This window comes from Xyrauchen texanus, chromosome 21, assembly GCF_025860055.1.
Source record: "Xyrauchen texanus isolate HMW12.3.18 chromosome 21, RBS_HiC_50CHRs, whole genome shotgun sequence".
Lineage (NCBI taxonomy): Eukaryota > Metazoa > Chordata > Actinopteri > Cypriniformes > Catostomidae > Xyrauchen > Xyrauchen texanus.
In genome coordinates, this window is record NC_068296.1 from 31,194,578 (window position 1) to 31,222,413 (window position 27,836).

Consider the following 27,836-nt stretch of genomic DNA (forward strand, 5'->3'; position numbering starts at 1 on the left):
TGATGATGTACATTTCTCGGCCTATCTCACCCTGACCACCAGAGCAGAGCAGGACAAGAGTCAGTTCAAATGCTGACAGATAAAAGGCCCTTTTATGGTGCCATTTTATATGTGACCTTTACTCATTGGGCTTTGAGAATCTAAACTTCAAAGATAAACTTCAAATATATTGGCCAAGAAGAGATATATGTACTGTAGATTTTTAAACTAGCTATTTTAATGCAGTGGTAATGCACATGCATTAACCTACATTAACAGTCAATTACATACTGGCCACAAAGTATATTTTACCTTTTTATAAACAAAGTCTCCTGGAAGGTACACCGCAAACCAGTATGACTTCCAAACCAGTATGACTTTATTTTGGTAGGAAGAATGTCCCCATTCACATTCATTGGATCTTTTTTTCCATACAATGAAAATGAATGGTGCCTGGGTCCTTTCAAGTTCCACAGAAGAAAGAACGTTATAAGGGTCTAGAACGAAATTAAAATTTTCATTTAATGAAAATTCTCTCATCATTTACTCACCCTCATGCCATCCTAAATGTGTATAACTTTCATTCTTCTGCTCAACACATACAAAGGCATTTAAAAGAATATCTTAACTCTGTAGGTTCATAAATTAAAATTAATGGGGTCCAAAACTTTGAAGCTAAAAAGCACATAAAGACAGCGTACAAGTAATCAATAAGACTCCAGTGGTTTAATCCATTTCTTCTGAAGCAATCCAATTGGATGTTGGATGAGAACAGGCCAAAATGTATCTCCTTTTTCACTGTAAGACTTGCCATTGCAGTTTTTAGGCACAATCATGATTTGAACCTCGATTACACTTACTAGTGCTTGACCAGGGACTGATTATGACTTTCAAAGGCGCCCTGTGCTTGACACTTGACCAGAGAGCTAGATGAGCTAGGAAGTGTAATCAATCTTGAAAACATGATCTCTAAGGAGACCGCTAATGTCAAGATTTATAGTGAAAAAGGAGTTATATTTTGGTCTGTTCTCACCCAAAACTGATTGGATCACTGCAGAAGACACGGATTAAACCACTGAGTTTTATGGATTATTTTATGCTGCTTTATGGGCTTTTTGGGGGTAGTTTTGATGCAATTTATATGGTGATATTATATTTTGTTGTTACTCTGGTTTTAGTACAAAATACCATGGTGATACTATGCTTTCTGTAGTAAAACCATGGTTAATTCTTGAAAAAGGCTAGGGTTAGATTTAGGGGTAGGAGTTGGTATAGCATGTCTGTGGGATTTAAACATGGGTGCAAATAGCATCAACCTTTATTTGCACCAGGATGCAAACAGCATCTGCCTTATAGTTTATTGCGCATAGTTGCCCAATCATAGCCTAATAGTTGCCGTGTTAAATGGTGCCATCTGCCTTACCTGTAAATGTAGGCTTCGCTCATCACAGCTTCCAGATGATCATTAAACTCAAAGAATGCATTGTACTGCAAGAGGAGCACAGAGAGATGATTGTTTGTACACTAAATTAGTGTGTGTGTGTGTGTGTGTGAGACAGTGAGAAGAGATAAAGAGGCCTTTGTGAATCTTACCTTTAGAAGGCGAGGAAACCACAAGACCGATTTGACGCCTGTGAAGAAGTACAGCATATCCAGGGGAAAGAGACTGATCACATCCATCTGAAACATTGAGAGAACGTGAAGCAAACATTCAGCAAACATAAAAGATTATGATGATACATGTTTCGATAATACATTTACTTTATTTGTTGAATGCAACGAATAGATTAACTGGTGGTCATGGCGTGGGCTCTCGAGCAGACGATGTCCACCATGGTGCTCCAGGAGCGCCACCTGTGGCTTAACCTGGTCGAGATGAAGGACGGCGACAAGTTTGATTTCCTTGACACACCATCTACCAGGTTCGGCAACACCATCAAGGACCCCCCTCCCAAAATCCGGCACCAAGTACCCAGGAAGGCTTCGAAGCGCCCCTGAGATGGGCAACCCAGGAGCGAGCAGACCCGCTGTAAGTTTGGAGATGGTACAGACCACTCCGTCCCCCGGTGGAAGGCCAGGAGGACAATAATTTGTTTCCTTTTGTGTTCATTTCGCCGCATGCCAGAGGGGCTGCAGTACCCACACTTTCAAAAAAAGAGTGGATTCCTCACTCCCTGGGTCACACACTCAGTGTAAACGGTCATCATTCTCACGCAGTTTCCCTGCCTTTGCGCACCCAGCTGCAGCACATACACACCCACGTTCAGGTGATTGTGACGAATCAAGAGGACACGCAGCCTCCTCCCACATCGCTGACCGGTCCTATGGTGGGCACGCGGAGCAAGGTAAGTGCTTTAGCGGTTCTTTCAGCACAGCCACAGACTCGGAACGAGCACACTCCACTAGGAGTGTAGCATCCTCCTGGACCTTGGCAAATGGCACCTTTCTAGCAGACATCTGTAGACCAGTGGGCTGGGTGACACCCTATACCTTTGCAAAGTTTTATAATCTCCGGGTTGAGCCAGTTTCGTCCTGTGTGTTGGCAGGTACAAACAGGTAAGTGTCAGGCAGCTGGCCGGGTGTACCATTTGCACACAGTGCCTTTCCCCTCCCTGAGGGGAAGCCGTGCGCTTTTTCCCCCATGTGAGTTCCCGAGACCAGTGAACCCTGGATGTCTTTCCTCCTCAGCCCTGCGGCAGGCGAGTTTGGCGGAAAAATTAGATGCCGGGCCCAGTACTTGCGCTGGTATGCCCTGTATAGGGTAGGTGCTCCACATGTGAGGTTGCCTCATGTGATGTATTTTTCACTGTACGGTTTCCCTGATGGCAAACTGTGTCTTCCCTCGGGCCTCCTCTGCCCCCAGCCGCATTTGTAGAGCTCCTCCCCTCCAGGTAGGACCTACCGTGGGGGCTTCTTTCCACATGTGTACTACTGGTTGGTAAGTCCATGTGATGCATTCTCCACGTTAACCTCCCCTCCGTGGTGTCTTTTCCTCTAGGGAAATAAGAACACCATCCCGAAACAAATACCTCTTGCTCCAGCTGAATGATTTTTCATTTAAAAAAAAAAGAAAAAAAAGAAAAGAAAAGGCTGAAGCAGCTGTTCCTATTGTAAGTGTATCCTGCCAACCCCCCTTTTTTTGGGGGGTACGAGGGACTTTGCAATGTTCGTGGGAATTGGGAAGGTTACATGGGAGTGCACTTGCTACTAGGCACACAGTGGCCTGCCTGAACCTTTATGCACATGAATGAACATATTTATGATAATTTCAATAGCATGTGATGGTAGAATAAGTGGTACTCCAGGACAGGTTTGAGAAACACTGAACTACACCTATGGTTACTCTGTTAGGAACTGACTTCAAATTTCTTTTAAAAATCACCTTGAAACCAGCTGGTTAATAGTAAAAGCAGAAATGGCAAGAAAAGTTCATTTGAGAAAAGCTCTAGCTTCATTTGTTTGCAGATGCCAATTGGGTATTTTGTTATCTAATGAAAGTCATACATTTGTAAGTGTGGCTTTTGTGTCCAAATACTTTTTGGGAGTGTTATTCAGTAATCAGTCTGAGCTCTAATGTAGTACACTAATCACCCACATACAGGTTTGGGGAGTAACGAAATACATGTAACGGGATTACGTATTTAAAATACAAAATACAAGTAATTGAATTCCACTCAGTTACAATTTAAATCATTGGTAATTAGAATACAGTTACATTCAAAAAGTATTTTACATTTACATTTACATTTACATTTATTCATTTGGCAGACGCTTTTATCCAAAGCGACTTACAAAAGAGGAAGAACATCAGCGAATCATCTTAGGGAGACAGTGGTACAAAAAGTGCCATATTACAAAGTTTCACTTACATCAGAATAGTATACAAAACAGATTTAAGTGCAACAAGAAATGTGAAAATTTTTTTTTTTTTTTAGTGACCGGTTAAGTGCTTTTGGAAAAGATGTGTTTTTAGCCGTTTTTTGAAGATAGAGAGTGAGTTGGCTTCCCGGATTGAGTTGGGAAGGTCATTCCACCACCGTGGTATGATGAAACTGAAAGCCCAGGAAAGTGTTTTGGTGCCTCTTTGTTTTGGTACGACAAGGCGACGTTCCTTAGCCGACCGCAGGCTTCTGGTGGGAACGTAGCTCTGCATAAATGTTTACTGAATTTTTATTACTGAAGAGATTACTTTGCATTTAATTTTTTATTTGTTTTCATTTAATATTAAGTCCTTTTAGATGGAAAACATTTATACATATAAATGATGCGATCTAAACTGCATTTGAACAGCAGTGAAACACTTTCTTATTATGCGTTTCATTCATACGAGCAGATAGAGAAGAAAGTTTGAGGTAAGTTTGGAGCAGAAGAAATAGAAATAAACCTTGTATAAATTGTCATCTTTACGCTAAGCTTAAATGCTATTTCTAGCAATTTTTCATTCACATGTTACCAGACACGATCATATTTGTTTATCAAGAAAATTCACGTTGGATCATAATTTCTTTTTTCTAGTAAGAACTTTGATATTAGGGCAAAAATCGTATTCTTGATTAGAATTTTTGTATTGTTTTCCTGTAAAAATATCAAAAAGTCTTTAGATCTTGTTTTAGAAACAACACTGCATAAGATATTCAGGTTTTTCAGATAATGTATTTTTAACATGTGTATTTTGTCTTACTGTACTGGCAATTTGAGTTTTTATGGTCAAAACAAGTGAAAAAATCTACCAGTGCTGAAGAAGTAACCTGAAGTATTTAGGATATGTTACTGACCTTGAGTAATCTAACGCAATATGTTACAAATTAAATTTTTACAGCATGCATTCTGTAATATGTAGTGGAATACAACAGGAATACTCCCGCTCTCACAAACTGTAACAGTCTGGGCTGAAAGACCAGGATGTCAAGAATATAAATGGTGTCACAGAGGTAGTCCATAAACAGCCACCAGTGGATATTCTCAGAGGTCTGGTATGGAAAATCCCAGCACATGAGTATAAGCAAAACATTCCAGTTTCACGCAAAAGTCACAAAGACCAGCCACACCACATAGACCAAAACGGTGAAATTAAGAATTACCAGTATATACAGAATAGCCAATAAATTAAGAACATTGGTTAATTTGAGAGAAAAACAACATCTTGTGAGTTGTCAAAGATACTATGATATAGTTGGATATTCAGAGCAGCACTTTAAAGGGATCATATCATTAAATTTTTTCCCATCACTTATAAATTCACTTATAATGTGACTTATAATGTTAAAACGTTTCTTACACTGGATCCTTCAGAAGGAAATGCAAAGCGGCAGGTCCTACGCACAACCAAGAACAGCACATTGTTTGGCAGACTTTCTCACACTTTAGTCTTTAGTTCTTCAGGTGTTTAGAGGAAATTTTGTTTCCTAACATTTTTTTTCATAGTACATCAAAATGTTCTACATCAAAAGAATAGAAAGAAAATAATTTACTTTCCCATGATATGACCCCTTTGATTAGGTAGTAAATTGTATATATTGTTATAATGATGACCCATAAAGCTACAATCTACTTTTGTAGGCAAACTCACCTGCGTAGGGGTCAATACTGGATGGGAAACAAAACTCCAGGATAACTCTGAGCCAGTTAGGAATCTGGGACATTTTCAACTGTGGAATTCCGACCTTGTAACCCATAAACTCATAGAATTGCTGATCCTCTTTTGCATCTTCTTCAACATCTTCCTCTTTCTTCTCCTCTGGAGGTGGCGGTGGAGGTGGAGCAGCTCCAGGATTTTTGGCAGGAGCTAAGATTCAAATATCAAACAAAGTACATTGCATTTACATTTACATATTTGGCATACTTTTTCTCAAAACTTTATTGCAAAAATCATTCTGATTTTCAACATAAAAACACAAAACAAAAGACAACAGTGAACATGACAGAATAAAAGAAACTACAAAGGACTACAAAAACCAAAACAGGAACTAAACTAAACTTCAAAATAACAGTACAAAACCAAAAGACAACAGTGAACGTGACAGTAATAATGTTTGGTGAACACAAAAAGCATTTAAAGGCTACATAAATATAATGTTTAATAAATATAAAGTAGATATAATTGTTTACATTTTTCTAAAGAAAATATGAATGGTGCTGGTCTGTGCAAACTTGCCACCTCGATGTTAGAGTTGACTTGACAATTTTTCCATCCATGATTTTCTGGGTCTGTGTACAATGTCAATGCAAGTCTATGGATATTTAATATTGGACATGGATATTGATATGCCAGTTTTATCATTTGCCATGCAAAAAATGTATGTCTAATTGCTTAGAAAAGAAATAGCACACCTTTCCTTAACAAGTCGCATGATTTTAAAGTATAATTTATGTCATGCTTGCCTGAAAATTACCACTAAACTACATATCTGGCACAGAACAGACAACAGAACCCAGCACAGCACAGCGAGATCCCTATTTGTGCCCTATTTTAACATTTCATTTTTGGGTGAACTAACTCTTTAATGTTTGTGCATGCAGCCTTGCAGCCAAGTGAGTTGAGAGTATAATCAAATGCTCTGTTTGCGCTCTCCTAATCGGTCCTCTGCTTTATATGTTACATAGCAAAGTCTAATTCAATCTAGTGATGTGTTTCAACCTGAACGGTCCTCTATGTTAGTCTGCTTCATTCTTTCGAATCGGTTCATACTGAAATAGTTTCTCTCTCCATCAAAGTAGTTTTGTAAACTCCAAATCACCATTTATACAATTCAACTAAATGTATTGACCTTGCTATTTAATGAATATATATGATTTTTTTTGTCTGTTTTGTTACAAATTGGTCTTGAGTTCTTTTTAAATTGGCATTCAAATCTTAAAATTCCTTAAGCCTGCAGATACTGTGCCACAATATATTGTGGTTTACACTTTATATGTGGTTTATACTTATATAACATGTTCATATTCACACCTCCACATCCTTCGTCTGGAGTTTTCTCTTTCTGTAACAACAGAAGATGAATAAAAGTAGTCATGCGTCAGAGAAATATATGATTAACTCCCCAATTGTCTCATTTTTCTTTTAAATGTAAACTTCCTTTCAAAAGTATGGAATCCCTATAAAATTGTAGTGTTTTCAAATTTTTTGTGAGTGGAGAATTATACCTCAAAGAAAATGGGTGTTGTGTTGTGTACACGAAACCCAAATTTGTCTTACTCAACATTTCTGAACATGATTACTGCTGTTCTTTGATTGAGTAACTTGATGTTACTGCTCTATAATATCAAATGTATTATGAAATGTGGAGTGTCGATGAAATACCTTGTTGAAGAGACTTCTTTCCAAAATGTTTAAATGTCTCAATGATTCCAAACTTCAAGTTTGGTTAAAGTTAGTGTTCTAATATGTATTAAGCAATGTTACCTGGTCAGCATCAGGAGGCTGAGAGGTAGCGGGCTCAGGCTGGGTGGTTACTTGTAGAGAAACTGTATCTGTCTTTAATGTTGTGTTATCCGCTTGCTGTGGTGATGCTGAGGATGGTGGGCTTTTGGTTGCCAGATCTAAAGCCTCTGACTCATACGGTGAGTGGGCAGACGTCAACCAGGGATCTGAACAGGGGGTTTGAGAGGAGTAGAGTCATGGAAACACAAGCAGTCAATCACAAACATTCAAAGATTGGTAAGACACCAGTCAGATCTGTAGTCGTCGACCTGATAAAACTCAGACAGGAAGGCCTGATTGGATTTTGACTATTTTATTATCTATCTATTCTGACAGGCAAACAAATGTGTACCAGCTTATACACTCCGATGAAAGGAAATATTCCAGATTAATTCTAATAATGGTAAAAGCTGTTATGTAGTAGCGGATGTTACTTCAGGTCTCTCAAACTTGCTTAGAAGATATTAATGAAATAGCAACATTGTTGGAAATTATATATTGTATTCAACTATCAATGTGGGCTATTCTTTATGTACATTGGATGGCTAAATGAATTACAACAGCATGGTAGTTTTGGTGAAGCTGGTTTGGCTACTAAGGATATCAATAGCACAACAACATCAAAAATTCATAATTATTAATACTGGTCCGTTACTATTCAAAATCTGCTTCTGAAAACCTCTCTTGAGACAGTTTGCTCAACAACACCTCACTTGAGGTGTTACATTCAATGGCACATTCCTTCTTTAAATCCCTGTGAAGTAAGTGTGGGTCATAAACTTCACGGATTCAAGGATTTAATCACTGAGATCAGTTGGAACCTTGTGCTCTTAGAGGAAAAAGGGCAATTCATCCTTCAGGAAGATTAGATTGTTGGCATGATGCAACATTAATGGGAGAAATGGCTTTTGCAAGTGTTTGTAGAGCTATTGTAGAATATTACAAGCACCAGGTGTAATAGAAGTCAACATTATATATTTCACATACTTTTGATTAAATCAGTAACTTTGCATTTGATTTGAGCATGAGGATGTTGATATTCAATAATCTAATGTTCTGTTAGGCGTTTATGTATTAAGTGTGGGTGCCATGAACCATCTTTTGTTAAAGCAAAGGCTGCCAGCTGTCTGCTAGATACAGTGGCCCCTACATATACATCAGTGGGGATTTCTTTAAGACTGCAAGGGAAGCTCAGCTTCCACTATAATATCAAAAAAATAATGGTCAAATATGTACTATTGTGTAAACAATTTATTGACTAAAAATGCGTTAGAACACGTTCATCTCGAAGACGAGTTCATTCAGAATCAGCTACATTACATATAGCAGGTCGGCTGACTCGATTTACTTCTCATACATTCCCGTAGCGTCAGTGCATTTCCCTGTTGAAGCCGAGCGTCCATTGACTTCAGTGGGGCTGCTCTGAACAGTTTTTTTCAGTGCTCCGAAAATAGACGGTCATTGGATAAATGCTGCGATTATGTCCTGCCCACGGACGCTCAGCGTCTCTGGGGGTGAATGAGGAGTGGGCTGGCCCGGACTCCGGGCTTCCGCGTGATGATTGGAGGATCTGTCGAAAGACTGCATCTCCTTTTGATTGACAGCGAATCTGTACTATAAGAAGTCACTGAAGCTATTTTGCGCTCAGTCCCATCGCGGATTTCTCAAGTGTAGTAGAAAGACAAACTGCTGCAACCTATTTCTTTATATTTGTTTGGCGAAATTGCTAGTCAATTTGCATAATAAATTTCACACAATTATACACCACATTCCTTGTTTCAGTTTTACCAAGTTTAATATAGTTTGTTTTAGAGCGTTTGTTCGTTCGTTTGTTCATTCGTTCATTCATACAGTAGGCTAGGCTAGCGTCGTACGGGTGAAACTGCGCACGATGGCAGACGGTGCTAATATTGTCGACCTGATTTTGGCGAAGCCATTTGAAAGTCTTCCTTACGAGGAAAAAATTAGAATTAAACAGCAGGGCAGATCAACACCTAAGATTGATTTAGTGCAAAAAATAGGGTAAATAAGTTTATAATGTAGGCCGAAAATGAGCTTCCCCTCTTTGAAAGACCAGCAGCCACCACTGATATACATACAATAAAAACATTTCAGCAAATGTTTTGATAGGTTTGAAATAACAAACAATGGAAATACTGCTCAAAATAAAGACAAAACATTTTGACACTTTCAAAATGTAATTTTTTTGTGTGTGCCATATGTGATGAACTACACAACGCAAATTGAAGTGACAAGGTCAGCACTTAAAACAGAGATAAAAAAGTTACTTTTGTAACTTTAAAAAAAAAATCTTCAAAATTAATTTGGATTATGTAGCTAATGCACATAGCAGAAACCCATCTGTCACAGGACAGATCATACTCTAAGAGACCCAACTGCATTTATATCACCATTTTGACATAAAGTATAGTTACTATGTTTACCTTTCCACAGCCATTGATCTGATAGGTTACTCTGCTAGGACAACTGTGTGAACTTGAGGGGAACTGACTAAAAATCACTTTGAGAGCAGTTGGTTAAAATAACTGCAGACATGGCTCAGAAAAGTGATTGTTAATTTATATTTTGTTATCTAATGCAGTTGAATTCATATATTTTAAGTGTCCACATTTTTTGGGGCCCACTGTGACTCAAAAAATTAAGGTCTTACTCTGTGATCTTACTATCTTCAATCTCCTCCTCACTTTCTTCATGGAAGGGCTGTAACCTGTATGGCAGGCCAGAGAGGACAAACAGCACCCCAGCTTACAGTTAAAATGCAGGATATCAGGGTAACGGTCCACCTCAGAAGTAAAGAGAAGAAAGCACAAATCCATGTCATCCAATCAGTTTGCCAGTTTTCACATCGCTGTCAGGGATGTGGTGGCTCTGAAAGGCAAGAATCATGGTCCAAAATGTTACTTTTTGCCATATCTGCCAACGGTGAGAGAACTAAGAAAATTTACCGGCCATGAAAATGTGTTTGCCGTTATTTGATTTACAATTTCCATATGATTCTGAGATTATTATGCTGTTGATTTTCTGCCTCTCAGTAAAACTGCACCTGAAACTAAAAAGGAAGAAAACACATCTTGATTTTGTTTCAAATACATTTGTTTACGTGGCTTAATAATAGCATTATTCCACATGTGTTGCTTTCTCCACAGAGCACAAAAAATCTTTTGGGCATCCTAGATAAACTTTTATTGGTAAATTTTCCACCAACATGAAAGTTAGATAGAGTGACAAATGTTTTCTTTATTATGTTTGAAATATTTTATTTGAATCGCTTGTGATGCTTATGGTACATCAGTGAGGGTCAGAATGTATCACTCTTAAAATTTGACTTAATTCTGTGTATTCCATTGACCATGTCATTTTGCACTTCTTTTAAAAGTTACGGCCAAAGAATTGTTTATTTGCATATGCCGCTTGGCGAGTGTTTGTTTTGGATCTTGGGAGCAATCAAGGAACGAGAGCAGCAGAGAGGGGTGAGACTTACTCTGGGTCATCTTCATTCTCTTCCTCCTGGATATTTGGTAGACTTTGCAAAACAAACAGTGAACAGGTGAATACTGAAACTGTATGTGTCAGTGTGTATATGTGGATAGAGAAAGAGAGAGCGAGAAAGAGAAAGTTCATTGGCCGCCAAACTTTTTGTAGCCACATTGTGGTTTATCACACCCCAGATCTCAGTACTAACAAACACAGAAGAGGAGAGGAAAGGCATAACACAGTCACACTCAATTCTGAGTTTGTAGTGTGTTTGTTACTCACTGATCCTCAGTGTCTGGCTCTTTTCTTTTTGGCACAGTGTTGATCTGTGTGCTGTGCTCTTCCTCCAGCTTTCTGACAGCCAACTCTGCAGCCTGTTGAGCCAGGTCCTCTGCCACACACTCTTGCTGTAGTCTACACACACACACACACACACACACACACACACACACACACACACACACACACACACACACACACACACACACACACACACATGTTGTGTTTCCATGTTTTATGGGGACTTTCCATAGACATAATGGTTTTTATACTGTACAAACTTTATATTCTATCCCCTAAACCTAACCCTACCCCTAAACCTAACCCTCACAGAAAACTTTCTGCATTTTTACATTTTCAAAAAACATCATTTAGTATGATTTATAAGCTGTTTTCCTCATGGGGACCGACAAAATGTCCCCACAAGGTCAAAAATTTCGGGTTTTACTATCCTTATGGGGACATTTGGTCCCCACAAAGTGATAAATACACGCTCACACATACACACACACACACACACACACACAAATGTTATGAATGTTTAAAACTTATTCAACATGAGAAAACCTATGAAAATGGACCTTAAATGTAATGTGAACACATATGAAGAATTTATTAAAAAGTTGCCAACATTAAAAGCCTATGTACATAAAGTCCAGTGTGGTTTAGTGTTCATCAGACTTTCTTTTATGAGATATAGTGTGAATGAGCTAGAAGACCTGAAAAGTGTTTTTACAGAGGACTTTAGGTAGCCAAGACTAGGTAAGTTGGGACACCACTTTGAGTAGCACCATTCTTTTGACATCAATGCGACAAGGAAAGTGACAACACAACTGAGTCAAGATATTAGTTATTAATAAAAACACAAAGCGGACTATTGCAAAATTACATCTCACTATAATAGTTTATATTTTCTGCATTGTGACATATATCATGAATTAGTACATTTTATGTTTTTTGATGAAATATGAATTATTACTAAGCATTTGGCAAGTTTAGTGGCAGTGGTGGCTCAGCTGTTAAGGCTCTGGGTTACTGACCGAAAGGTTAGGGGTTCAAGCCCCAGCACTGCCAAGATACCACTGTTGGGCCCTTGAGCAAGGCCCTTGACCCTATCTGCTCCAGGGGTGCTGTTTCATGGCTAACCCTGCACTCTGACCCCAGCTTAGTTGGGATATGTGAAAACAAATGCATTTCTTTGGTTCTATAGCTGTTCTCTGCACAATGACAATAAAGTTGAATCTTGAATCTTAAAGTATAGATTGAAACTCTGCCTTCATATTCATGTTGTTATAACTGCATATTAATGATTTATAATGCATTTGTAAATGATTTGTTATTTGTCATTAATGAACCCCTTTATAAAGCCTTAACAAAAGGAAAATGTATGTAAAGTGTTACAAAACCATCATATCAGACCAGTCTGACCAGATTGGAAGATCAGCTAAGACCAACAAACCAGTTTTGTCTGGTTTAAGCATTTAATTTTTTTCAGCAGGGTGATGCTGTTCTGCAAGAATCTATCAAAAAGTTGAGCATGACTCTGGCTCATCAATAAGAATGGCTTCTAAATGAACAGGCCAGCACTGTAAGGCACCATAAAGCTCATGTTTCCTGTTAGAAGCTACAGTAATTGTGGGTGACTTGGCCCACTCGTCACAGCTCTTTGACTCTGGAATTCTCTGCCAATCCATTTTAGAAAACCTTCCACTATTAATGTATTTAAAATGCTAAGCTTAAAATAATTTTTTTCTCCCTTGCATAGGATATATTGTGAATTCGTTTCTGTTGTAGTTGTTTTGAATACATATGTTTGTTTCTTTTTTCTCTTGTATATTTATTATACATTTATGTACATCACTTTGGTCACTGTATGTTGTTTTTAAATGTGCTATAGAAATAAATGCATCAAATAATTATAACTGGGGTATAAACTCATTAAAGCCATAGTGTGGTAACGAAAGCACTACTTAATTGACCTGCTTGTCTTTGCTGTAATATTAACAAACATCTGTTAGTTCTCATAATAAGGAATGCAATAAAAATGTACTGAAAAAATGAAGAAGCAATGCATACCTTGAGCCTTTTGAATCCTCAACAGCTTTGTGTGGCTCTGGAGCTGGAGCTGCAGGAGCTGTTGCAGTTTTGGGTGTAGGTGCAGCCTTGGGTGCCGGTGCGGCTGCAGGTGTGAGTGTACGTGTTGGTGTTATACAGAGAAAATACACATGCAGAACACGCATTCACTAAGGAAGCCCAACTGAGCATCATGACTATACTCTTGATGACTATTAACTGGTGAATTCTACCTGGCTGTTGTTTGCAGGGTGTCACTGGAGCAGACACAGCCCTCTGTGCTGGGGTTTCAGAATCGGAGGGAGGATGAAGGTGGATAGGAGACTGAGGGATTATCTTCTCAAAACCATGCATGATCCATTCTATTACACTGAAAGGGAAAGGGACACATAGATCAAAACAATGAGACCAGAGAGAGAAGAAGTGGAGGATGAAAGGAGAGGCTGAGCTGGATGCACCAGCCATGCAAAATTTCTTACACACTACTAAATATTTGTATATTTATATAAACTAAATGTTAATGGAAGCCGCCTGCTAGGAGTAATGGAGTAATTGTTGGAATACAATGGAGGACCAATTGGATTACAATAATGAACTGTGTTGTGTGATAGACTTGAATCGTTTCAATATTTAAGATGATGAAAGAACATTATGTAAATAGTTATAAATAAAATTGTTAACTGGTCTCGAAATGGGACATTTTCTTCAATTTGTCAAGTGTGCAATGCACTAACATTGGCTCCATGTAAAGCATAATTTCACTGTGTCATTTTACTAACCCATGCATGCCAGATTTCAACAACAATATATATATATATAAAAAGTGAATATTCATTCAGTCATGCTAACTCACTGAAAGATTTAGCATGTTAATGTGGTTAATGTGGGCTATTGGTCTTGGCGTATCTGCTATGCTGCTGCAGAGCAAGTACAGAGACTTGCTACTACTGGAAAAACACATACATACTGAGTTAGCATGTGGACATGCTGCTCCTGCTGAACAATGAGACAAAATACAAGACATGCTGCATTGAAGATTTGTTACATGCTGCTGCACAAATAGACGTAATCTATCCCATAACAGCACAAAAACACATAAACACAAAACACAAACCCCCACCCAAGTAGATCTATCGCCAAGACTTGTGTACTGCTGCTGCTCTGAAGAGCCATGTGCACTGAGTGTATGCTAGCTAGGTGTGCCTAGGCCACAGGACAAATGGTGTAATGCTAACGAACTAATTTCTTTGTGGATAGTACATATGCGGCTATTGACTCAACCAATGACAGGGGAGTATTTGGAAACCTGTTCGAAAAGAACATCTATTTTTGCAATTCCTTTGGTGGTGCTAGTGGCAAAGAAATTACAAACTTCAGCTATAAGTAAAGGCAGGTGCACACTGTATGATTTTGGTCACGATTCTGCGGTCTGAGACAAATTTTGGGGATCCTAAAGGATTTCTCTCGTCACAGGGCAAATCTGCAATCTTACAACTTTCAGTGTGACATGTTCACAGAAGGCCGATTAATAGCCTTTGCAATGATCTTCAGTCACCAACAAAATTTGGGCAGTGTCTGATATTTAGCATTGTAGCTTATAGCGTGGCTGCTATTATGAAGGCCAGATGAGATATTCCGCTCCTCTCTCGCACCCTATATCATATGCAAAGAAACCTGCTCCGTGTTTGTCCCACTGTAGCAACATTTGTGCCTAGTTATCACTCTACTCAAGCACTTTCAATGTTTTTTATTCTTTTCATTTGAATTTAAAAGTTTTAATAAATAAATAAGCAGAAAATACTTTGAGAAAAGTGTAACACATCAGCAATATGAAAGCATTATTTTCTGAATTAAATAAATACGGAGATACAAAATGAAAATAAATAAATTATTGCATTTTCAAAACATTTTCTTTACATTTATCATGCATTTTCTTTAAAACGTTATTTTAATTACTATTTTACTTTTAATAAATTTACTTTAAATGTCTGTAAACTTCTTTAGTTAAGATTCACACCACTCCAATTTTATTTATAAATAAATAAAATAGAAAATTTAACAATGTATACTGGTAAGTATTTATGGGATGTTTGAATCCAAATCACCAAATACAGTTGGATACAATTACAGAAATCTATGTCATATTTGTGCATCATCCATAGGGTATTTGCAAGCATGATATATTATCAGCCTTTATGAATTCTCGATAATTTGTGTGGCCGATAGGTTACTAATCTAAAAGAGAAAGACGTACTATAACCCACCTTTTTGTTTTCTCCAATGTGAATGGTGAAGTTTGTAATTTTGGGCCACAAGTATTTTTATTAATATTTGCTTGTGGTAGTTCATTATTACTGTAGGCTACCTCCCGTTTCTATTTCGCTTCTATTCCGCAACACTCCCGTAACTTGAGTCACGTTCACTGATCAGGACGATTGGGACCACAGTCAGCTATGATGTATATCGTGCAGTCTGACATAACATCGCACAGAGTGCCATGGCGATATCAATACGTTCATATTGTACAGTCTGACAAGCAACAATCATAAAGGACTATTATAAATCGTACAGTGTGCACCTGCTTTAAGACCTTATGAGTGGCTGGTGTACCCCTACTTAGCTAATGAACATACACCTTGGCGAGAAGAGCGTGTTGGCAGCATCTGGCTCCTCATCAGACACAATTTCCACCACAGGAATGTGAGGGAGTGGCTCAGCATCTGGTAAAAGAGTCATTACATGTTTCCTCTCTCATTACTCTCAGTGCAATCCTTTGAAAAATATCCATGGTAAAATGTACAGTATGAAGTGGTTATCTAGTGACTGGACTTACCATGAAGGTCTTTGATCTCATGCACCTGTAAAAAGAAGGAAAACACACACACACATTACTATGATTTTTTTATATTGATGTGAAAATCATGTTAAGCTGGGGGTTTTACTGGCTTGTACATTAGTTTTCCTGCTGTGCAATTTCATTTTAATTAAATATGTATAGGGCTTTTTACAATATGCATTATCCCAATGCAGTTTTAGAAGGAATAGTGCTCTTCAAATGACAAGAAGTAAGAAATTTGGTAGGAACCAAGACAAGCAGTCCAGACAAGCTTGTTCACAGCAATCAGCTTGTGTTTACAACTTTAACTTATAGTAACAACATGGCCTTTCTGTGAGGAATACTATAATGTACTGTAACTATAGAGAGTTATTCATATTCCATATGCTCTTATTGGTTTCTCTCATACACATATATTCTCATTGGCTAATCAATATGTGCAGACTCAGTCAGAGACGCATGCAAGGATCAAGTCAAGGAAAAGGTAGGTGGGTTGGTGGCCTTGGTTCCAATGATCCATTCTGACTGGATTCACAGATGTGTGTAGACCAAGTAACTTTCCTGATTGGAATGCAAGTGACTGTGCAACACCTTACTTAATATTGACTTCAAAGACAGCGGATGGGAGAGCAGCATATACATAGCATAATCCTGACATAGTGTGCTCAAAAACACTGTACTTATAGGTGTATCCACTTTAACCTCTGGAACAACTGCAGGCTAAATAGAAATGCAATTAAACATGTACAAGTGTAGCTAAAACACTTAAATACACCTTTGAGACAGGTGCCTGTTAACCTGAAATACTGTGTAAGTATTGCAAGACATTTAATCACATGAAGGATAAGAATAATAGATAAAAGTTCTAGTAAAAGGGCTAATTCTTGGCATTAGTAATTACATTTGCACTAGTAAAAACGTTAATTCTAGATATACAAATGATTGCTGCACGCCTAGTAAGAATTATACATTTTGATATAAATAATTATTGTTACTTGTGCAAATTTATGGAAGCCAAATTATCTTTTTATTGTTTCCACCATTACTTGCCATAATTGCATTTTTTAAGTAAGAATTTCAATTAGAGCTCTACAATTGAATTTACTTGTCATATGTTTCCATTGACTCCCATTCATTTTTTATTCCAGAGCTCTATGAATTAATGTTTACTAGTAAAAATGTAATAACAGAGCTCTACAACTGAGTTTTTACTAGTAAGAATTTTAATTACCGAGCTCTGTAATTCAACTGTAGAGCTCTGCGATTGTATTCTTACTAGTAAAAATGTCATTAGAGAACTCTCTAATTATAATTCTTACTAATAAAAAATATATTGTAATGCTCTCTTATTGAAATATTACAAGTACAAAATTACAAGTAACAATGGATGCATTAAATGCTAAATCGGCTTGCCATACAAATGTCCATTCCTGATATCAACAGTTAAACTACTTGTAAAAATGAAATATTTAATATCTATAATTAGTTTTTCCACAAATGGCAATGTTAATTTCAGATATTTGTAACGTGATTGTATTTAGTAAGAAAGCCTTTTAAGATATCTTTATAGGAATAGTTAATAAAAAAAAATTATTCAACAATGCAACAATGTTAAGGTCCACACAATGTAAGCTCCAAAAATATTGTCTAGGTTACTGTCATAACCTCCGTTCCTGATGGAGGGAACGAGACGATACTAGGGGACTCTTGAGAGCCTCGGTTACCTCTTATCTTTGAGAAAAGGCCAATGAGAATTGCCGAACAGAATTTGCATGCCGCTCCCTCAGACATACGTGTATAAAAGGAAGGCAGAGTGCATTTTTTCAGACAGGTTTTGAGCTGAGGAGCCAAGCGTAAGGTCTCGGCCATTTCAGTGGTTGTGGCAAGAGGGACACAACATCTCGTTCCCTCCATCAGGGAACAGAGGTTATGACAGTTCGAGAGTAACACTGAAATGCGTGCATGCGCAACCCCTGGGGAAAGCTGTGTACCATCGCGCCTGTGCCGAGTGGGACTTCCATCAGAGAGTACCAGATTGGACAGTGGGTGGATTCTCCGGAGGCAAACAGATCTACCTGTGTTCTGCTGAACCAACCCCAAATCAGCTGGACCACCTGAGGTTGGGGTCTCCACTCTCCGCTGAGCAATACCTGCAGCACGTCCGCTGTGGCACTAAGGTTGCCCGGGACATGAGTGGCGCGCAGCCATCTCAGCTGCTGTTGACTCCAAAGGAGGAGATGGCGGGCGAGTTGCAACATGCAATGAGAGTGAACGCTGCCATGGCGATTTATATACGCTACTGTCGCTGTGTTGTCTGAGCAGATCAACACGTGCTTGCCATGGATCAGTGGCAGGAATCTGCACAGGGCAAGAAATACAGCCAGCAACTCTAGGCAGTGGATGTGCCAGCCCAGCAACGGCCCAATCCAGGAGCCAGCTGCTGCATTCCCATTACACACGGCACCCCAGCCCGACTGGGAGGTGTCTGTAGTAATTATGACGCGTCTGAACACCTGCTGTAGGGGGACTCCTGCCAGTAGAAAACAGAGGTCTGTCCAAGGGCTGAATAAGTGATGGCAGGAAGGGGTGAGGGTCACACGGTATGTGCTGTGGCGGCATGCACATCTCGGGATTTGAGTCTGAAGCCAGTGATGAAGTGGTCTCATATGTATCAACCCAGGCGGGGTGACCATCGCTGAGGATGCCATGTCCCCCAGGAGCCTCTGAAATTGTTTCATTGGAACCGCTTTGCCGGTCTGAATCTTCAGCACCGACTGTGCGCACTCACTTGTGAGGCGCGCTGTCATTGATACCGAGTCTAACTCCAGGCCGAGAAAAGAGATGCTCTGAACCAGGGATAGCTTGCTCTTTTCCCAGTTGACCTGAAGCCCTAAATGGCTGAGGTGCCTGAGCACCAGGTCCCTGTGTGCACAGAGCAACTGTTGAGAGTGTGCTAGGATTAGCCAGTTGTCGAGGTAGTTGAGAATGAGAATGCCCACTTCCCTTAACGGGGTAAGAGCTGCCTCTGCGACTTAAGTGAAGTCGCGAGGGGACAGGGACAGACCAAAGGGAGGGATCTTGTACTGATACGCCTGGCTGTTCGAAAGGGTCTGTGACAGGATAATATTGAGATGTGAAAGTATGCGTCCTTCAGGATACGTTTATGTGCATGTCAGAATACGTTTATGCATCAGCATCTTCAACGGGAGTCTGTGTAAGGACCGATTCACCCTCGCAGGCCCAAGATTGGCCGCAACCCATTGCCTTTTTTGGGTTCTATGAAGTAGGGGCTGTAGAACCCCTTCTCCATCTCGGCTGGAGGGACAGGCTCTATCGCGTCCTTGCACAGAAGGGTTGCAATCTCCGCATGCAGGGTGGAGGTGTTTTTGCCCTTTGTGAAGCGAACGCTGCTTAAATGGGGCGGGCACCTGGCGAACTGAATTGCGTAGCCGAGTCGGATGGTCCTGGCCAGCCACTGAGACATGTTGGAAAGTGTAAGCCATGCAATCAAGCTACGCGTCCTCACCTCCATGTACCTGGAGGTGAGGCCTCATGGTGGGGGGAGCAGGCGACGTCACATCGTGGAGCGTTGCTTCGTCCCGAGGTGGTTGTGCTGAGGAGAGGCTTGAAGCACTTACCTTGCTCCGCTTACCCGGCCTGGGGCGGGTAGGCGACTGAGGAGGAGGTTCTGTAGAGGTGACCTATAGACTCATCACCAATTGCCGGCTTGAGGTGCGAGTGTGGTGCATTTGGGCACGAGAAGCGGGAGGTCCATGTTCATGGGGGCCCGACTGCCAGTGCTAGGTGTCTGATCACCATGAGAACGGCGGTTGTGGGCACCGGTTATTGAGCCAGGGAGTGAGGATACTGTTTTTTGTGACAATGTGGATACCGCAGCCCGTTGGGGGTGTGGCAAACAAAGAAAAGGAAACAAAAGATTCTCCATCCGGCCCACCCGGGGTTGGCTGTGAGCGGCACCCCAAACCCAGGAACCAATCGTCTAGCCGCGAGGGCTGAGGGGAGCCCCACACTCGCAGCAGCCCAGGCAAGCATTACGGACAGCTCGGCATCTGCCTCAGACTGGGCCAGCAGACCCGAAGGCGCTAGCCCAGTCGAGTCCTCAGCACCGCGCCACAGCCTCGATGCTCCTCCAGCTGACTGCACATCAGACTGGCGTGGCAGCCAGTCTCATTCGACCGGATGGGGCAGGCGAAGGCTGGACGGGGTCCTGCAAACCATGCCTAAATTCCCAAAATAGCCTCCAGCGACAGCCGCGCCGGCCCTATTCCCATGGGTAGGGTAGTTTTTCTTGGCTGCAGTGGCTTTCCCTTGGAATAAGGAAAGCTTCGATCGCAACGTTACCATGCAGTGAGAACATGAACCATCCACAAATGCTGCCTCGGTGTGATCTCTGCCCAGACACGTGACACCGCAACCAGGAATGACACAAATACGGAAGGGCAACTTGATAAAGATGCGTCTTTAAAAAGACATTCAGTGTCAATGTGCTTACTCTTGAGACCTTGGCTGAACAGCCAACATAAAGATTAATGTAAAACTCAACATAAAACAAACATAAACAATAACACATACATACAGAGTGGTCATGTGTGTCTCTCTCACTAACTGGCATCTCTGGCCCGCCTTTATCTCACTCTCCCGCTAATCATCTGATTCAGCGTCAGCCGTGCACCCTCACGGCCCATCCATGCCCTCCACCTCATCACACTCCTCCCCCGACTGATTCAGACCAGGGTGCCACCGGACTGACTTACTCCCCCCTCCCAACTCTAGAGGGGAGACTCTGCCCTTCCGGTCATTCTGTCAGCCGGTGGTCCACCCTGCCTCCTGGTGACCTGGGAGAGAGACGAGTGGAGTCGTGGGGAGAGGGAAAGGGCGAGCAGAGACATAGAGAGTGAGAGAGAGAGAGAGAGAGAGAGAGAGAGAGAGAGAGAGAGTGAGTGAAAAACTTTTCACTAGTAACTAGTTGTAGTAATTCCATTGCTGATATCAGGAATTAGCACTTTAACCAGTAGAAATTGAATTGTAGATATCTATAGTTCTTATCCTGCACTTGATTCAAAAGGTCAAAAGGGCTTGCACAAGTGGTAGGACACTCCATTACTCTAGAGTAAGAAGTCCTAGGGGAGATTACCTCCTCTAACTGCAATGACACAGAAAGACATTGAAAATCATTGGTTGGCCAGTTCAACAAGCTTTGCTGGTGAACATCTTGGCTGTGCTAGTTCACCAGCTCAACCAGCACTAACCTGCATGCACCAGCCAAAACAAGCATTGAAATTAATGTAGATATTAGCTGGTCACTACAAAAGTGTCTATTCCTGAAATATGCTTAACTAAATTAATATGCTTAAAGCAAATCTAGTCATTGTAACTGTTGGGATAGTATATTATAAATAGTAAAAACCAATTAAAATAATAACCAAATAAGCAATCATGCTCCATAATGAATTTTTGGCTTGTTGAGATTAGTGTTAAAGATGTGCTGTATGTGTCTATACCTCAGTGACCTCCTCTGGCTCTGTGTGACCCTTGCATTTCTCATCTGGCTGTGGTACCACTTTTACCAGTTCCTGCACAATCAAGCCTATCATTCCAGTCCTGATGGAAGAGGAACAGATACAGGATAGTCTATCCGCAGCTTTGGCTTTCTGGCATTGGTTACAAGTCAGGTATGATTTCATACAAGTAAAAGCTGCTTAGCTCTAAGTAAACACTAGGTGGCAGCAGGAGAGTGTAAAATGTAAACGGGTTTACCCAGCGGCTGTAGAACTATGATTGCGCTCCAGTTATTCTCTTTAAGACAGATCTTAACTTAACACATCAATGCCAGTCTATATTTCACATTTAATTATTCATTTTACATTTTTATGTTCTGTGGCAGCTAGTGCAGATATTAGAATTCTAAACTTTATGCTGGTTGAGATGCATTATGCAATTTAGGACCTTTAATGCCCTAAAGCTTTTAATATGTGTGCAATAAAGTCACTCTTGTGCATGTGGCATACTAAGAACTGTTCATGCAGGTGTGAAGCAGAGGTATCCATTATTTTGCATGAGCTATAGCCTGTTTAACCTACTCACTCTTCCAATGTTTTACTGCCATCCATGATACAGCAGTTGGAAATGCGTAATACTCATCAATATATTATTTTAACAGCAAATACTTTACTTACGGCTCATACACAGATATAAATGCAAAAACACACAAGCATTCCAGACAATTCACATAAAATACCCCCCAAATTCAAATGATGTAAACGATACCTGTTGCTCACTGCATTTTCCTCTTGCTGTTCAGTCCATTATAAACAAAAAACAAAAACAAAACAGGATTCAACAATAATAAATACACACCATATTAATTCAACATATTTTTCAATAAACCAATAAAAACAAAATGTTTGTAAGTGGATGTAAAGGCTATAATGCAGGGGGCACATTTGGTTGCATTTAATCTGTGATTTTACAGGGATTAATACCTATTACAAGGCTCACTAGAATACTTGATTCTGATAGGTCAATTGTGTCATTCAGTAGTTGGATATAAATAGGGTCTAGAATCAATTACCTATGATGTACATAACTTTACAGATTGCTACAATGTCTTAGATACTCATGCTATGGACTAAAATGCCGGTGCTATTGATTGTTTAGTTTTATTCATTCTGTTTATTTGGTATTTATTCAGTGTATTGTAGCTTCTGTGTTCACCAGTTTAGAGGTGTTCACTGGCTGAGGGAGAGCACTGTTGAACCCATTAGAAAGCCAACTCAAAACCCCAGTCTTAGAGCTAAAGAGAGAGAGAGGGAAAGAGAGGTAATTAGATCTGGCAGGACTGGCTGAACACACATATGTACTCTCAAACACACACACACACGAACGCAAACATGCACACCCGCATGCACGCACACACACACATTACCTGTTTTCCTCTGAGACCTCCTCTTTTGGCTTGGCAGGGTTGGGTTCTGAAAACAGCAATGAAAAATGAATAAGCAACATTCTCAGTTGTGTAGTTTTCTGTGATGAGGTGGTCCAATGTTGGTCATTGATCACAGTGTAGTTGATGGAGTGGGCTGTTACCTTGTTTAACTTCCTCCTTTTTCGCTACAGTGTCCTAAAAAGACGTACGAGGAAAATTAAAGCCTTTTTATGCCTCCATTGACCTATTTCTTAATATACATATACTTACAGTTTATGCATAATCAACTGCACACATACACAAGCACACACTCACCGTTGCCATGGAAGCATTGGTGTTGTCCTCCTCTACCAGTTTCCCAGTAGGCGCTGGGGGCTGGGGAACAACTTTTACCACCCAGCTCATCATGCTGTCAGAAACACATTAAGAAAGCAAACATTACATTTACAAACAAAGCTTTCATGCACATTCACAAATGCATGGCTGTAATATTCCTATCTGTTTCCAGTCAAAAATTGAAATGTTGTTCCTTTTATTTTAATACTTCAGCTACTTTTAATTACTTAATAGATTTTCTGAATTATTTGCTTTATTTTAAGTAAAAAAAAAAAACAATTCTCAGTAGGCCCAGATGGAATCTAAAAACTGTTTTATTGTTTCCTGTGCTGATTTTGAGTGAAATATCTGCGAGAATGTGCAGAATGGATTTAAACACAGCAAATTCTATTAAATGGAGCTGAGTATGCTGCTACAATCTTATTAGTGGCAGAAAGCATAATCCAATCAGTCTAAATATTTAATAAAATAATATGTCAGGAATATAGATATAGTACAGTACAGCACAGTTGATGTTTTTTTGCTCAGTAGATTTATGACAGGTCTCCAATTCTGCAGAACGTCCTGCTCACTGAGTGGTGAATTTAAATTAAACACAACAATCACTGAAAAAAATTGCTTTTATTTTTACAAGGTAAGTGGCTGCACAAAATGTATTTATCTACATTTGAGGTATGTATTATGAGCAGTGTTGGGTACTTCTGAACTGTAATCTGTTACTGATTACAAATTACATTACTAAAATTGTTGTCCGTAAACATCTCTTCGATTAAATTTTTAATGTCTAATCTGATTGGTTTTTGATTGCGTCTGGATTACTTCTAACCTAATTCTTTTTTATTGGATGTCACATGCATTTGAGTTAGATAATCTAAGCCATTTTGAAATAATGTTGCTTAAATGCAAAGGCTCTTAAAATTTTCTTCGGCAATTTTGACATTACAAACGCCATCCATGTGTGGTAACAGATCAGACCAGTTATATTTGTGAGTCAATGTCACAGAAATCAGTCTCAGAAGTTATTTAAAAAAGCATGTACATTTTTTAACCTGAGTACAAATGCGATTCACAAAACTAAAACTATCTTTACCGCACTAATGCAATCGGTTCGCCATTTACAGTATGTGTTCATTACAGCTCCATCCTCAGTGGATTTATGGCTGGTGGGTCGTATCAGGTTTTTGTTTGCAATTTCACCATGTCTATTTGAAAACACTCAGACTTATCGAACGAATATCAGCTGTTGACTGATTTCGAATTAAATATTTAAAATATTTTAAAAGAAGAATCAATAAATTATGAACAATTTACTGCCTTTGTCTGATTAATATGCAATCAAGAAATCCATAAATTTAACTGTAATTTGATTATTAGTATTATAAAAAGTATTTGATTTTATAAGCTGTTTACGTAATCAAGATTACATGTAATCTGTTACTTCCCAGCAATCGTTATGAGTTGAACCTACTTATTATATTTCAGTTACAAATGCTATATTAAGTAGAGTATGTAAATTCAACAAGATCTAATCATGTTCATTCTATTTATCTAAAATCTGCACATGAGATTTATACTGGAATTTACTCTTTTAAGTTAAAACAGTTAACCAGAGTAAATCTCTAAACAGAACACAAATACAGCAAAAATTGGACAGAGACCTTTGCCTTTTCAAAGATCATTGCTTTCAATTATTGATAGCCATTTCTGACTTCAAATAAAATACCATAATTTAAAACAAAAATGCATGGGTACACTAAACATAACTGTAAACAGAATGACAACCCTAAATAATTACCAACAACAACTAGTTACACCCCACCTACCTAAATCCCAAACAGTGCCCAGGCCTACATATGGCCACTCCCCCAAACACAGCTCAGGTGAAACAACACTGTTTTTTTCTAAGTGATTGATGTGTGTTTGTTCAAAACATAGAGAATACATAAAAAAAAAAAACTATTTTTGTTCTTCAGCGTGCACCATGACCATACACGTCAAAATCTGCCTTGCACCTGACCAAAGGATGTGGTGTGAACTGATGTCGTGGTTAAAGTTAGCAATCAGAGGCATGTTGTTTTGATCCTAGCAAAGAGTGAACCATGAACTATTACTATTCTTATTTAAATTAATTAGTAGATTTTAATAAAGTATGGCTAAAATTATTTAACGGAGCCAATCAATGAGATCAACACAGAACAATCAAGAGCTCCCAATCTCTCTCCTCTTAGTTGTAAATTTGAACACTGTGAAAAGACAGGTACTGCTGGCCAGGTCTATTTGTGCAGGTGTTTAAGCCAGTAGAGATTAGGGTCAGAGGCATTTGTCAGTATTTAACAAGGACAGAAGCCCACACAAACATCCACGATCCCATTGGAGCAAAACCAGTGCTAACCAAAAGAAAGTAAACCTTTAAAATTTATGTAAAATTTAATAAAAAACGGCATGCCAAAGGCATTCCAGCCAACTCTGTTTAAGGGATAGCTTATCCAAAAATAAAACTTCTGTCATCGTTTGACCTGTTAGACGATCATTCTTCTGTAGAACACAAATGAAGGTGTATAGCATGATGCTACATCAGTCACCATTCACTTTCATTGCATTGTTTTCCATACAATGTTTTCCATGAGGTTGTCAGTCCCTAACATTCAGCCTAACATTTTCTTTTGTGTTCCACAAAAGCAAGTCATAGAAAGTCTGGAAAACCATGAGGGAAAAATAATGATGAACAAATTTTAATTTTTGGGAGAACCTTTACTATAATTATTTTTTTGTATTTCTTTCACTCTAAAGTCTCTATTGCAGGTCAGTTTAAAAAAAAAAGTTTTTTCTATGCAACCCGCCACAAACCCTGTTTGGTCTGTTGATCATCATCTGTTTTGGTGAAAATTTGAATACCAGCCCAGATAAAACCAACAGAAACATAGCACTCAAACACATGTTCACAACAAAAGCCTTACATTTCTACATGATACACAATTAAGAGTGAAATACACAATGAAGAACAGTTTTCAAAGTGTAAAATATCTTGGGAGCTTATTGGATACTATATGTTATAACACTGATTCCCACAGCACATTCACAGACTGTTGATTCACTGCTAGTCACAACAGCTGTCAGGAGGTTCAAACCGGTTGACATTTGAGATCAGGGGAGGACATGAGCTGTGACCAACTTCAACTCAGACAATAAAACAAACAGAATTCTAAATGCTATTTTCTTAAAACAAGTAAACAAAAACTGATTTTAGAAAAAGCAAATGTATGTCAATCAAATGAACATTAAAATCAGTTTATCAAAGTTATGCTTTTTCTTGCTTGTTAAATGTTGGAAGACTCTATGTTACTATTTATTTTATTTTATTTTTTCAGATTTACCTGTAGCGTTCAGCAGAAGACGGTCATTCCAGAGAAAGGCTGCAGGGCTCAAGGACAGGCAGGTGGGGAAGTGGAGGGATTATCCATGAGGAAGCACAGCTAACAGGATTACACTCTCTCTAGGAGGGATGGAGAGAGAGAGAGAGAGGGCCTGGACTCGGACCTCTTTAGCTTCACAAAATTCTTCTTGGAGCCTGGCCTGTACGGGGCCACAGAGACAGGCGCAGGACAAACAGAGAGTAGATTTAGAATCCCTTGCTTAAAGCAACCAAGTAGTAGAGCATGCAAAATATAAAAAAATACAGACAGAATTGATATCTGAGCCCACATATTAGCATTGTCACCTCAAATTCGTTACACAGCTTTTAATAAAGCTAACTAGACATTTTAGATGCAATGGCGAGATCTAAAGTTTTTGTTTATGTATGCATTTATAATTACATAAGTTACCCTAGATGACTTGAAATGGCTCAACTTACCAGCCACCAAGAATCATTTACTAGCAATTTCTGCTCAGGCAATGCACTAGTGGGAAATGTAATCACACTTGAATTGATGCAAATATGTCTGAAGGAGGTTGTCGCTTGTCAGTTATTCAGCAGGATGGGGTTGATTTCAGAGAGCAAGAACTTCCGGAAGTAACATGTCGATTTCCTGAATGATCTTGTTGGCTTATTGTAACAGGAAAGAAATACAAATGGCATAACATTTAATAAAATATGCTATCTGGTGTTTCAGGGGCCCCTAAACATTACAGAAACAGGTGTTATGAATATATCTGATATTGTGAACAATCCAAGTGTGTTTGCCGCTGCCCTTCAGACAGGGTGACCATATCAATTTGTTGCAATCACCTCCCAGTTTGCCATCTGGCACTTGTTCATCAGTGTGATAAGATGGCATCTCTGTGCTCATGTTTAAAATTATCAAAGCTTGAGATGAGTCACGTTCACCTCTCCTCACAGCCCTCTCGAGTCTTCTGCAGCCCTCCTTCCCATATGTCACCCACTTTTTACAGACACCACATCACACCTTCGAGCAGAGGCAACTTCTAATAACGTCTGGAAACTGTGGATCTGATTATCCATCTGTATCATG

General features: G+C 39.3%; 1 protein-coding gene across 2 annotated transcripts in view; it reads right to left on the minus strand.

Moving 5' to 3' along the window:
- Window positions 1-26,805, minus strand: part of LOC127661415 (fibrous sheath CABYR-binding protein-like) — a 35,085-nt gene extending 8,280 nt beyond the window's left edge. The window contains exons 1-13 of one of the 2 annotated variants that reach the window (XM_052152109.1): window positions 26,739-26,805; window positions 23,344-23,437; window positions 23,190-23,223; window positions 23,029-23,074; window positions 22,818-22,896; window positions 22,371-22,396; window positions 22,188-22,202; window positions 21,605-21,704; window positions 16,080-16,104; window positions 15,882-15,966; window positions 13,480-13,616; window positions 13,250-13,352; window positions 11,177-11,308 (exon numbers count right to left, since the gene is read on the minus strand). In XM_052152109.1, the coding sequence (XP_052008069.1) occupies window positions 11,177-11,308; window positions 13,250-13,352; window positions 13,480-13,616; window positions 15,882-15,966; window positions 16,080-16,104; window positions 21,605-21,704; window positions 22,188-22,202; window positions 22,371-22,396; window positions 22,818-22,896; window positions 23,029-23,074; window positions 23,190-23,223; window positions 23,344-23,436 (875 nt within the window). In that variant the 5' untranslated portion in view covers window position 23,437; window positions 26,739-26,805. The remainder of the gene's footprint in view (window positions 1-11,176; window positions 11,309-13,249; window positions 13,353-13,479; window positions 13,617-15,881; window positions 15,967-16,079; window positions 16,105-21,604; window positions 21,705-22,187; window positions 22,203-22,370; window positions 22,397-22,817; window positions 22,897-23,028; window positions 23,075-23,189; window positions 23,224-23,343; window positions 23,438-26,738) is intronic. The other variant, XM_052152110.1, reaches the window with a different exon arrangement.
- Window positions 26,806-27,836: the final 1,031 nt, after the last annotated feature.